The 14720-nt window shown below is 29.5% G+C and overlaps 1 protein-coding gene across 3 annotated transcripts in view; it reads right to left on the reverse strand.

Annotated features, from left to right (window-relative positions):
* The window catches only part of LOC111613542 (sodium/myo-inositol cotransporter-like), a 91885-nt gene that overhangs the window by 42675 nt on the left and 34490 nt on the right, over positions 1-14720 (reverse strand). Inside the window, exon 1 of one of the 3 annotated variants that reach the window (XM_023354891.1) lies at positions 2372-2678. The exons of the other annotated variants lie outside the window; for them this stretch is intronic. Coding sequence (XP_023210659.1) covers positions 2372-2483 — 112 coding nt within the window. The 5' untranslated portion in view covers positions 2484-2678. Of the gene's footprint in view, positions 1-2371; positions 2679-14720 lie in introns of those variants that run through there. 3 annotated transcript variants of the gene reach the window in all.

Below are 14720 nucleotides of genomic sequence, written 5' to 3' on the forward strand. Positions count from 1 at the left end.
GATCATTTCAATTTAAATGATTCTAATTATCCTGTTTTCATTAGAGATACCTAAGCAGAATATAGCTTTATGACATTGTGATGGGATGAAACTTGTTTTCTATTGACCAGTGTTGGATTTTTTATATATAATTCTGTATTAAAGCAGATTACTCATAATAAATATGTGCAGTTACAGGACATTCAAGTATTAAATCGCTAATAAATTTTCTCTTTTGATCCCCCATTATCACCAGTCATCAGAAATCAAAGTACCTCCTTCCCCTAATTACTGTATTTTATGGACTATAAGAAGCACTTTTTTCTTTGAAAAATTGCCTCCAAAATTCAGGTGCATCTTATACTCTAAATTAATATAAAAATCTCCAGTGTTTGATTTAAAATTCCTGCCAGTCTTAAAAATGGCCATATATTTAATGCCGTGGGAAACCTCTCTCTATCTGGCAACATTGAATTCAACTGGCAGCAGCAGTGCACCGATGCAACGAACATGGGTGTGTTCTTTTATTCCTCCATGTAACTCCACTTGAGCAACATCCATTTAAAAATTCTTGCGGAATGTGTTCCTAAATTCCAGTCAGAGTGCGCCCTGTTGAATGGCAAAAATGGCCATTTGTAGCAGTAGTTTGCAGTGGAAAGCAACATGGTGTCCTCCATGGCTCAGATAGTTTTGTTTCGGAGTCCATTATGTGGTTTTATGAATGAAAATTTAGAAATTGTAAAAGCGCAAGTTAGTGCACTCGATGTACAGTAAGTGTCTTTTCAAATTTTTTTCGGATGGTAGCCGGCATTCTAATTTTTTTCGTGGCTATTTTGAATGCTCTTTCAACAAATAATCCATTTTATGGTTAAATTTTACAGTTGGGACTCTTCTTTTGATTTTAAAAATTCATATTTTAGAATTACAATATTTTTGTTAGTAGCTAACAAAAATAATGGTAAAAATGTTATTTTTTAAAAAGTTGATTAAAAATTAAGGTGCATCTTATAGTCCATAACATCTTATAGTCTGTAAAATATGGTATGTCATCAAATTAGGAGTTTAAATCATTCACAAATACACAGGATTTATTTTCAGATAATTTTGTGATGACTGGGATAAAAAGTAAACAGGTGCAATCTTAATTATGTCATCAAAAGATAACCCTCCTCCTCCATTGTCAGCAACCTCTCCATAAATTGCTGACATAATACCTGAATGGTCCCTTATAGTTACATTAGGTCATAGTATGGTAATTCAAAATGAATGACATCAGAGTTATCTCAAACAGAAAACAAAGAATGAATTACTTCCAAAAATCTGTCATTGGTTTTGGTTGCTTTTCATGATCTGTCCACTCCCATTCTCTTGAAACATTTATACAAGATCCATTTTTGATCTCCTCTTACTAGTTGCTCAACATAAGGCTCAAAATATATATGCTCACACATTGCTGCTGATAGCTCATGCAATACCTATTTTTCAAATTTAGATATGTACAATATCTTCTGTGTTTGTTGCAGTTAATGATGAATAATACCATGAGAGTAATTTAGGCATTCTGCAATTTCATCTAACATGAAATATGATTCTGCTTTGACAAGGTGGAAGAGTATCATTGTCAAATTTGTTGGGACATTCAGAATGGGACCTATCTTCAATACTAAATTTTACTCTTAAATCAAAAGAAAATTTTATCTCCAGCTCTTCAACAATTGTGTTTTTCACCATGAAAAAGGCAAAAACTCCAACTTGCATGGATTAAGTTTGTTGGTTCTCAATAATACAAAATTAGTTATCGTCATCCTAACATAATCAATGGATTAGCTCAACTTGTTATAAGAAATCTCACATTTTGATATTAAATCATCATCTTATGTGTAAATAAAAACTACACTAGGTGCTGCTAATTGTAATCACTTTGGGACTTACATAAACTAATACACTCATATCTGCTTAAAAGAGCACTCTGAGAATTGCTGCATCATGCTATCTTATGTGGTGTAAGGTAAGATCACCCAGAGGATTGTTTACAATACAGTCGACCCCCCTATAACACTGTTGATTTTTCCATTTTATATGAATTCCATGTTGTACGAGTCACTTAGATTTTACAAATACGTGTGCCGGGCTGTGAATGGCCCATGTATTTATAAAATCTAACCAACTCGTACAACATGGAATTTGTAAAAAACGGAAAAATCAACAGTGTTATAGGGGGTATTTGAATCTCTCATTCTTCAAGTCTTAAAAGCTCTATATAACTATACTTGAAAATATCAAAATTCATTGTCACAATTTTACCATAGACATACTTATATATTGGTTTCTATTTATATCATCAATTTTATCATCATTTTATTGATTAAATCAGTAAATACAGTATATTTACCAGTCATGTTACTTTCACTTCTTTCCAAGAAATACAGTAGGAATCCTAGCTGAAAGAATGTAAATACTATGTAGCTTTGCCCCAATATTTCTGAATGCTCTCTAATGGTCATACAATATAAAAACAAATAATAACTTTATTCTTGCAATGTTGTGCTTATCTGTACAATTTTATTACAATAATTTACATATGTGGAAGCAACTAGATGTACTATTGTACTGTTCATGCAATAAACACCCTTAAACAAATTTACTTAAAGAAGTCTGTAATTCTCTTCTGGATATGATTACTCACAGCTTTCAATTATCTCTTTGGTCTTGATACAATACTGTAGAGATCCCTGTTGCCTGGGTGATGATGTACCATAACATAGATCTTATAAATCTTCTTTAAAATGTGGACTTCTGCTCTATAAAAGCCACTAATACAGCATTCTTTTAAATGGATTGTTCTACTATCTGATGCTCTGTTAATAAGACTCCCACTACATATAAAATAGGGAGAGAATACTGGGAACATGGAAGTGTGTTCTCTTAACCAAATTGTTCCCTTATCCAATACTCTGTTAAGTGAACTTGACTGTAATAACCAATTTTATAATATATTAGTATATAGTATGTTTTGGAACTTGCTAATTTTGATAACATTAACTAACCAATTGCTTATTATAATCATGAATAATGTTGAGTCTACTGTGTTTATAGAAATACTTTGCCCCAGCTGTCATAGGTGGCCCAACTCCCCATTCACTTCACTCACCTGCCTAATTATTCCCAAAATAGACTATTCATAACAAGAATTTCAATAATATATAGATAGATGAAAACTGTACAGTTCTGATGAGGATTTTAAAACTTAAATAAGTTTAAATCTGTTTCAAAATGTACCTCCACACCATGGGTGTCTGCAAAAATTTTTTAGTGAGCAAAGCTTAAAGATAAATAATTAAATAAAAATTTATTGATGTAATTATCTAAGTTTTTTGGGTTCTTTTCACAATTAGATTACAGAAGACAGTATTGCATCAAAGCATCCAATGGTTGAGGATGTAAAGATGTATTTGCCTTTTTCATGGCTGCAACACTTCTGATAATGGCAGCTCCCAGCTGTAAATGAAAACAAGGCTTGAGCTGCTAGAAGTTTGTGTGGATGAAGAAATCAGATAGTAATGAGCAACAATGATGTGTGCCTCATTGTTCTAATAATAGTTCAATCAAAAAAATAATATAATAATAAAATAAAGCAGATGAAGGTGGAAAAATAACATTTCATCATTTACCTAAAGATAAACAATTATTAGAACAATAGAATCATTAATTTTTGTCAAGATCAAAGAAAGAAATTTCACGTATATACTGTACATCTATTAGATATTTCAAAAATTAGTACTGTTCCAAAAAGTACTAATAAACAGTTGCTATTAATAATAGTTGTATAAAAATTTTATATTGGACACGCTAGATTCAGCAATTTACATATGTTTGCTCCTTACATTTTAAACCCAGATTTTCAACATACAATAACTGGGAGAAAAATTTGAAAAAAGTTTTCAGTATTTTTCCTTGATTTTTCAGTAGAAATTGCTGAAAGAAACAGGTATGAACGAGGTGTTACAAGTCTTTCAGATACTACATGTACAGGATATGTTAATTTGTGTTTTTGTAAACAATTATTAACATTAATATTAATATTTTTAGAAGAGAACAAATTATATCTATCCCTGCAGTCAGTGTTGATCATACCTAACCAAAGTATCATCTGAAAGTTATATACAGGCAGCAGAACCTTAAGGATCATCTGGAAATAAAATTGGTGACAATGAATTACAGCTGAAATTACAAAGCTCAGAAAACAAAACAAGATTGCAGCAAAAGATAAAAATGATAATTCAGAAGCAGTTAATAATGATCTAAAAAATAATAATCTTCAAAAACAAAAAACCAAAGCCTGCAATACATGAACATTTCCTGGAATCAGGAGTTGGATATTTAATTATATTAAAAGTTTTCTACAATGAAATAAATACAATATTAATGACTTGTTTGCTTATATAGTAATAATTGTAACAACAATAATACATTTTAATTACATTAAAAAGTAATACAACAGAAAAGCTGTTTACTGCCTTACTAGATGCATCAGTAGCAGTGACTTCAAAAAAGAAAAATTGTAAAAAATTAATAAATTTTTTTGGAATTACTTATGTTCTTTTAACTGTAAAGTGTGGAGCCTCATTTTTCTTCACACTATGATGCAATAACAATATTATCTACATTGTAAGATACTAAATAACAATATAATATTTTAATATAGTTTACTACCTTTTAATACAGATTAAAACAAAAACACTAATTTTTATTGTAATTTTTCAAAATTTTTAAATTCTTTTATTAGCTTTAAAATTATTTTAGTTTGTCAACTTTAAAAACTAATTTTTATTACAATTATCCAAAGTAATTATAATTATTCTTTTTATTTTAAATTTAGTAAAAAAAAAACTGAAATTTTTTAAAATAAATTACAACCATCAGATATACAACATATGTTTTTTAGAATTTTCTAAAATTTTTAACATAAAATAAAGTTAAAAATATCAGGCTAATCGATAATTATCTTACTATTTTGAACATGTCTATTGACTCATCTTGATAAGCATGAAGAAAACATTCCAAAAAAAAATTTATAGCCTAGAATAAAATGTGGCATATATACTTTCAACTATATTTTGAACATGTTTAAAAAAAGTTGGCAAATTTCAAATATCAACAGTAAAAAAAATCTATACTTCAATGACAGGTCAATTAAAGTAATGACAATCTTCAGATAGTGATAGCTCCAGCCTCATTTTCATTCAAATATGGATGCCACCATTATTTCCCCAAGATCTTGCTGCAAAAAAGCCTAATATGTCACTCAGAGCCGGCCCTACCATAGGGAGAATGGAGCAGCCGATCCAGGCGCTTAGTCCTAGGGGGCACCTCAGTGGTAAAGAAAATTAAAGGGTATAAATTAGGGGCAACCAAGGGGGCGACATAATAGGATCTCGCTCCATCCTAAAACTTGCCTCGGGCCAGCAGTGATGTCACTCTTACAATTTTTTCGAACTCCCAAGAAAAATGTTCCAATACCTTAGTTATGTGATTTGCTTCACTTGCTTACCCCATGGGTTCACTCATTTGTTCCCAATATAAACTATATGTGACAATTCAGTCCCCCGCAATCTCCACTCACTCAACCTCCCATAAAATGGGTGGCCCTCATTTGAACTGCCTCCTCCTTGCCCAACCCTCCTATCCTGCTCACTTTTCTTTCCCTCAGCCCAAACTCCTCACTTCAGTTACCCAAAAATTTTGCAATGATTCATAGAGAGAGTCCCTATGCTGCCATTTCTATTTGTTTCCCTCTGTAATGGAAGAAAACGTTCTACTGATTTTAAGCAAAGTATTTTATACATATAGAGAAGATACTTTAAAATGAGAAACTGACTAGTTATTTATTTTTTTCTACAGATATTGTTATCTGAGTGAAAGGAAAAAAGAAAATTTAACTTTAGGGGAATATGAAATTTGTTTTAAATTAAATAATTAAAACATAGTTTGTAAGAAAAAACTTTTATAATAAATATACAATTTACAAAAAATTATTTATAATTTACCTTTCTTGCTGTATCAAATTCACAAAATATCTTAAAGATCATTGAAGAATTCTATAAAATTTCTTACAATTAAATCTATTTATAAAACTAATTTTAAATTTATTATATAAGTATGTCTTTTTTTTTGTATGATTGAAAAACACCTATATAGATAAAATGATTGTAAAACAAATCTTTCATCTAGTTTATTATTAAACAAAATTAAATTAATATCAGTCAATCATCATTTTTGAAGTTTTAAGCATAGAAATCTGATATTTTAATAAAATTAAACTTCTTAAATCAATTAATTTGTAAAATTTGAAGTAATGCATTTTTATGTGATATTTAAATTAAATTGAAAAAATAATTTCAGACAAAAAATAATATATATGCACAATTATGTACACAAATAAAACTTTTCTATCAAAACAAGCAATTATTTATTATGACATCACAATGCTGAGCTGAAAATTTCAACCATATTTTTAATTTATTTAATTTAAAATATATGCTCTCCACCACATAGTAGAACTGTAGTGTCTTGCCCCTGTACATCATATTTTTCTGTTAGCAATGGAGTTGTGCCAATTATCTATCCAACTCTTTTCAGAAGAAAAATTTTTGAATTGAAACATTGGAAGTTCATATATAGTTAATTGGGATCTCCTTGCACCAAAGCTTCTTATAACTGCTACTGAATTTCATTTATCTAACACTGTTCTCAAGATTTAAGAAAAGATGCACGGATGGATGACGGTGGGAATTTATAGGTCTACAACTTTTTCAAATTGCAGCTAATTATAAAAACTGCAACAAAGCAAAAAACAATTCATACTTTCAAACATATGAATCAAAAATGTTAATATCTCAGTAATAGGTTCAATTTTATTTTATGAAAATTAATTATAAAAATAATTTGAAAACTTGAAAAATTCATTCTGAAATTTTTCTTCTAGTAGCATAGCAACCTTTTCAATGAATCTACAGCATTTATTTATTTTACATATAAAGTTTAAAATTGTTAAAAATAGCTCTGACAACTATGTAGAAATAATAGTTTAAACATTCATTCTCTCTTTAATTTATGGAATGGAATAAATATTCTGCAGATTATTAAAATTCAAAAATATTCAATAAACAATGTTTGATTTTGGATGGGGTTTATAATATAATATTAGAAATTAAATTGAGTTTTAAGCATAAATAAAATGAAAAAAACACTTCAAAGAAAAATAAATTTTTGATTTAAATTTTGTTATAGCATAAAACTGAACTTGCTAGTTAAAAGTACAGTATTATATAAATATTGTATAAGTATTATATAATAAATATAAAAATGAATACCAATGATTTAAATCCAAAAACTTTTTTTTTTACTTTTCATTGGCATATGACAAATTATGGAAATTTTGATTAACTTATTTGTAAGACTACAATTTTCTTAAAACTTAAACTACAGTATATTCTTATAATGTTTAAAAAAATGAATTTCAGGTATAGTTAGGAAGGTATAAATTTGAGGAAAAAAAATCATTAAATGTTTTAGTAATAAAAATATAGATTCTTTTTAGTTCAAACTGTTAACAAGAAATATGAATAATCATAGAAATTTTTAATAATAATATCAGAATAAAAAGGCATCTAAATTAAACAACATATGGTCAAAATGTATTTTAGAAATTTGAGAGAGGAAATTCATATTTTGAATTTAAAACTTTCATACTTAGCCACTTCTGAATTTTAATAAAATTTAATAATTTCACAGGCTCTTTTGATAATTGCTATATAATTGTTTATATTAATCATAGAGTTCAAAAATTATGTAATAAAATTTTTTTCTTTCATAACTATAGTAGTTATTTTATTAAAAATAATAAAATTTTGAAATTTAGATTAAAAATAGTTCATTAATGACATAAATCATTGGTAGTATGAACTTAAACATGAGCAAGATGTCAAAAATATATGTATATTAGAATCCATTCAAAGCAAACTTTTGGTGGATTTAAATCAGTATAATAAAATTTATATATTTATTAAAGATGGGAACATGTAATAATTAAAAGCTGGATTTTTAGGTGTTGCACTTTTTTTATTTTAGGGGAGTGTTAAAAACTATCTGATTTAAGCATAAATATCATATATAAACATGTATTGAATGATAGTAAGGGTCTAGTGTTGCCCCTTTTTACACCTATTATAATGTTTAGCACTTTTTGCACTTATTATTTTTATATTTACACTTAAATGACGATTCCAGAGGTAATATGATCACTAGCAGGGCTGAAGCATTCACATCTTGCTCAGTGAGGGATTAATATTTAGCGATAGGATAAGTCAAAATTTAGTGAAACTCAAGTTCTAATGTTATTACAGAATTGCGATTTTGTTTGAAGGAGTGATATACATAGCTAATAAAAACATTAAATAGAAATATATTTGGCAGAAATCATTGCTAAAAAGCAATTTACTAGGAATTTTCTTCATTACAAATGATAGAATCTTTTTGATAGTATCCATAATTTTATAATTGGAAACTTTCATATATTTAGGGACTGGAGTAATGAACAAAGGTATAGTACAATTATGATCCAATTGTCAGCAAAATAGTTCCTCTACTCTCCCTCTCGAACACATCCTCTTGTTTATTTTCTTAGCAGTTTAGGAATTTCACTCATCTAACCCTCACATATTTAGTGCAAATCTACAAGCCTTGTAGAGAGAATATTCAAAAGTTCCATTAGTGAAGGAACTGGAGAGTGGAAAAATGGTAAAAAGATTGACTACAAGCAAACTTTGTACGATTTTGCAAGAATTTAGAAATGAAAAAATTATTCAGTGTGATGTCTTCAATGTGACAATAAATATCAATGAAAAACATCAAAAGTCTAGGATCCAGCAACATATAAAAAGTACAAAACATCAAAAAAACAAATCCTTGAAAGAAACTTCATCAAGACAGCAACAGTTTATTGGACAGGCCTTGCAAAATACAGTCAGTTCTCCAAAGAATCAATTTTTTCTTGATACCACTGAAACATTTATCAGGGCAGGAATTCCATTATTGAAACTCAACATATATTATTTAAAAATTATCTTGAAAAATATTTGAAAGAAATTGCCAGATGAAAGTACAGTACTATTAGGAAGAATTACTTGCCTTCTATCTACCAGGCAATTTTCCAAAAACTATTAAGTCCAAAAAGTACTTTGGACGAGAATCCAGTCTGCTTTATCTTGGATAAAATACCTTAAATAGGTATGTGTTAAATATCTTCATAATTCCTCTAACTGGTGAAAACGTGAAACCTATGTTGCTGAAAACATTTTTTGAAAAACCAACAACACAGTTTCACGCAAACTTTTAACAATGCCTGCTCAAAGCTTTGGCCAGATGGAATTCGACATGATGATGTAATTCTTATTCTTTCAGACATGGTTCTTGCTTTTAATTTGAAAAAAATGTACTCAAATATGAAACATGTTACTTGTTTAGCTCATGCTATTCATAGTGTGTGTGAATGTATTTGCAATGAGTACCCTGTAGAAAATTCATGTATGTCTGAAATGAAAAAAATTCTGCTGAAGTGTCCAGCAATATTTAGCAATACAAGGACATTACTAGTCTGCCTCTTCTACCTGTTCCAATGATAACTCACTGGGAAACTTGGATAAATGCTGTGGTGCTTCATTGTGAAAATTTTCAGAAAATTTCAGAATTTCTTAAACAATTGCAGCCATTTCTGCTGCCAAATATAAAATTCAACAGATTATAAAAGACCAAAAATTGGAAGAGGAACTTTATGCAGTACACACATTTAAGTTTGTAGTTGAAGGAATAAAAAGTTTGGAAGAAACCAGAAATACTATGGAATATCAGTGGGGAATGATTAAAGAAACTCTAGACCAGTTGGAGAGATTTGCAAAAGAAAAGCATGAGCAATCAATTCAGAAAAACCCAGATATTGAAGAATTTGTTCACTGCAAAGACATGAACCAGAGAATTAAAACATAGTTTGCTCCACTTGTTTCTGTAGAAGTAGAAAGATCTTTCTCCATAAATAAACATTTGTTAGGAGACAAGCAAATTTTACAGAACTTTACAGAAAAAACACATAGAAATGAAAAATTTCTCGTATTATAACAGATTTTTATTTAAATAAAACTAATTGTTTTCTGAAATGTAGTAAAATTTGAAGTAATGCATTTTTATGTGATATTTAAATTAAATTGAAAAAATAATTTCAGACAAAAAATAATATATATGCACAATTATGTACACAAATAAAACTTTTCTATCAAAACAAGCAATTATTTATTATGACATCACAATGCTGAGCTGAAAATTTCAACCATATTTTTAATTTATTTAATTTAAAATATATNATTTTTTTAACTTGCATCAAGTCAGGTTTCTGCCACCAAATTATAAGATCATCATTGATATCCCTTTAAATCAAAAGAATCCAGGTCCAACCATTCAACTATATTAGAATGAAGTTTGTGTAAATCATAGGCGTGTTTGAAGAGGAAGTCCTGTAGTTTTCAAAAGCATGATTCAATTTTGGTGGAAAGACACAGATTTAAAGTCACAGACTGTTTGATAAACTGATAAACTTTTTATTGACCAGGGAGATGTTAACTAGCTGATTCAGTAAGGATTCCAATTTCATTACTGTACAATAATTGTTTGTCAAGGTTGGAGGTTATAAATTGATTGAGGTTTCTTTCAATTTTGATTGAAGAAGAGACAGACTTGTTAACCACTGGACATAGTTGAATATCCTGCTTGTGTACTTTGGCAAATGCAAAGATCCATGGTGCTAAATATGTTGGAATGGTGGTCTTTTGCATGTTTAAGTGAAAGCTGAGTGTTGGTCAACTTACACTTCAATTTTATTGCTTGATATCTTTGGTTTTTGATGTATTTATTTTAAAATGAATTATTTTGAATGAATATCATCTCTTTTACCATTAATATATTGTATCAATTGAAGAACTGTTTTTTATTTTCAACATCTGCTAGCATAATTTCAATTATCTCAATTCAGATCATTTCAATTTAAATGATTCTAATTATCCTGTTTTCATTAGAGATACCTAAGCAGAATATAGCTTTATGACATTGTGATGGGATGAAACTTGTTTTCTATTGACCAGTGTTGGATTTTTTATATATAATTCTGTATTAAAGCAGATTACTCATAATAAATATGTGCAGTTACAGGACATTCAAGTATTAAATCGCTAATAAATTTTCTCTTTTGATCCCCCATTATCACCAGTCATCAGAAATCAAAGTACCTCCTTCCCCTAATTACTGTATTTTATGGACTATAAGAAGCACTTTTTTCTTTGAAAAATTGCCTCCAAAATTCAGGTGCATCTTATACTCTAAATTAATATAAAAATCTCCAGTGTTTGATTTAAAATTCCTGCCAGTCTTAAAAATGGCCATATATTTAATGCCGTGGGAAACCTCTCTCTATCTGGCAACATTGAATTCAACTGGCAGCAGCAGTGCACCGATGCAACGAACATGGGTGTGTTCTTTTATTCCTCCATGTAACTCCACTTGAGCAACATCCATTTAAAAATTCTTGCGGAATGTGTTCCTAAATTCCAGTCAGAGTGCGCCCTGTTGAATGGCAAAAATGGCCATTTGTAGCAGTAGTTTGCAGTGGAAAGCAACATGGTATCCTCCATGGCTCAGATAGTTTTGTTTCGGAGTCCATTATGTGGTTTTATGAATGAAAATTTAGAAATTGTAAAAGCGCAAGTTAGTGCACTCGATGTACAGTAAGTGTCTTTTCAAATTTTTTTCGGATGGTAGCCAGCATTCTAATTTTTTTCGTGGCTATTTTGAATGCTCTTTCAACAAATAATCCATTTTATGGTTAAATTTTACAGTTGGGACTCTTCTTTTGATTTTAAAAATTCATATTTTAGAATTACAATATTTTTGTTAGTAGCTAACAAAAATAATGGTAAAAATGTTATTTTTTAAAAAGTTGATTAAAAATTAAGGTGCATCTTATAGTCCATAACATCTTATAGTCTGTAAAATATGGTATGTCATCAAATTAGGAGTTTAAATCATTCACAAATACACAGGATTTATTTTCAGATAATTTTGTGATGACTGGGATAAAAAGTAAACAGGTGCAATCTTAATTATGTCATCAAAAGATAACCCTCCTCCTCCATTGTCAGCAACCTCTCCATAAATTGCTGACATAATACCTGAATGGTCCCTTATAGTTACATTAGGTCATAGTATGGTAATTCAAAATGAATGACATCAGAGTTATCTCAAACAGAAAACAAAGAATGAATTACTTCCAAAAATCTGTCATTGGTTTTGGTTGCTTTTCATGATCTGTCCACTCCCATTCTCTTGAAACATTTATACAAGATCCATTTTTGATCTCCTCTTACTAGTTGCTCAACATAAGGCTCAAAATATATATGCTCACACATTGCTGCTGATAGCTCATGCAATACCTATTTTTCAAATTTAGATATGTACAGTATCTTCTGTGTTTGTTGCAGTTAATGATGAATAATACCATGAGAGTAATTTAGGCATTCTGCAATTTCATCTAACATGAAATATGATTCTGCTTTGACAAGGTGGAAGAGTATCATTGTCAAATTTGTTGGGACATTCAGAATGGGACCTATCTTCAATACTAAATTTTACTCTTAAATCAAAAGAAAATTTTATCTCCAGCTCTTCAACAATTGTGTTTTTCACCATGAAAAAGGCAAAAACTCCAACTTGCATGGATTAAGTTTGTTGGTTCTCAATAATACAAAATTAGTTATCGTCATCCTAACATAATCAATGGATTAGCTCAACTTGTTATAAGAAATCTCACATTTTGATATTAAATCATCATCTTATGTGTAAATAAAAACTACACTAGGTGCTGCTAATTGTAATCACTTTGGGACTTACATAAACTAATACACTCATATCTGCTTAAAAGAGCACTCTGAGAATTGCTGCATCATGCTATCTTATGTGGTGTAAGGTAAGATCACCCAGAGGATTGTTTACAATACAGTCGACCCCCCTATAACACTGTTGATTTTTCCATTTTATATGAATTCCATGTTGTACGAGTCACTTAGATTTTACAAATACATGTGCCGGGCTGTGAATGGCCCACGTATTTATAAAATCTAACCAACTCGTACAACATGGAATTTGTAAAAAACGGAAAAATCAACAGTGTTATAGGGGGTATTTGAATCTCTCATTCTTCAAGTCTTAAAAGCTCTATATAACTATACTTGAAAATATCAAAATTCATTGTCACAATTTTACCATAGACATACTTATATATTGGTTTCTATTTATATCATCAATTTTATCATCATTTTATTGATTAAATCAGTAAATACAGTATATTTACCAGTCATGTTACTTTCACTTCTTTCCAAGAAATACAGTAGGAATCCTAGCTGAAAGAATGTAAATACTATGTAGCTTTGCCCCAATATTTCTGAATGCTCTCTAATGGTCATACAATATAAAAACAAATAATAACTTTATTCTTGCAATGTTGTGCTTATCTGTACAATTTTATTACAATAATTTACATATGTGGAAGCAACTAGATGTACTATTGTACTGTTCATGCAATAAACACCCTTAAACAAATTTACTTAAAGAAGTCTGTAATTCTCTTCTGGATATGATTACTCACAGCTTTCAATTATCTCTTTGGTCTTGATACAATACTGTAAAGATCCCTGTTGCCTGGGTGATGATGTACCATAACATAGATCTTATAAATCTTCTTTAAAATGTGGACTTCTGCTCTATAAAAGCCACTAATACAGCATTCTTTTAAATGGATTGTTCTACTATCTGATGCTCTGTTAATAAGACTCCCACTACATATAAAATAGGGAGAGAATACTGGGAACATGGAAGTGTGTTCTCTTAACCAAATTGTTCCCTTATCCAATACTCTGTTAAGTGAACTTGACTGTAATAACCAATTTTATAATATATTAGTATATAGTATGTTTTGGAACTTGCTAATTTTGATAACATTAACTAACCAATTGCTTATTATAATCATGAATAATGTTGAGTCTACTGTGTTTATAGAAATACTTTGCCCCAGCTGTCATAGGTGGCCCAACTCCCCATTCACTTCACTCACCTGCCTAATTATTCCCAAAATAGACTATTCATAACAAGAATTTCAATAATATATAGATAGATGAAAACTGTACAGTTCTGATGAGGATTTTAAAACTTAAATAAGTTTAAATCTGTTTCAAAATGTACCTCCACACCATGGGTGTCTGCAAAAATTTTTTAGTGAGCAAAGCTTAAAGATAAATAATTAAATAAAAATTTATTGATGTAATTATCTAAGTTTTTTGGGTTCTTTTCACAATTAGATTACAGAAGACAGTATTGCATCAAAGCATCCAATGGTTGAGGATGTAAAGATGTATTTGCCTTTTTCATGGCTGCAACACTTCTGATAATGGCAGCTCCCAGCTGTAAATGAAAACAAGGCTTGAGCTGCTAGAAGTTTGTGTGGATGAAGAAATCAGATAGTAATGAGCAACAATGATGTGTGCCTCATTGTTCTAATAATAGTTCAATCAAAAAAATAATATAATAATAAAATAAAGCAGATGAAGGTGGAAAAATAACATTTCATCATTTACCTAAAGATAAAC

Source organism: Centruroides sculpturatus, unplaced genomic scaffold (assembly GCF_000671375.1).
Source record: "Centruroides sculpturatus isolate CEXI.00-Female unplaced genomic scaffold, Cexi_2.0 scaffold1971, whole genome shotgun sequence".
NCBI lineage: Eukaryota > Metazoa > Arthropoda > Arachnida > Scorpiones > Buthidae > Centruroides > Centruroides sculpturatus.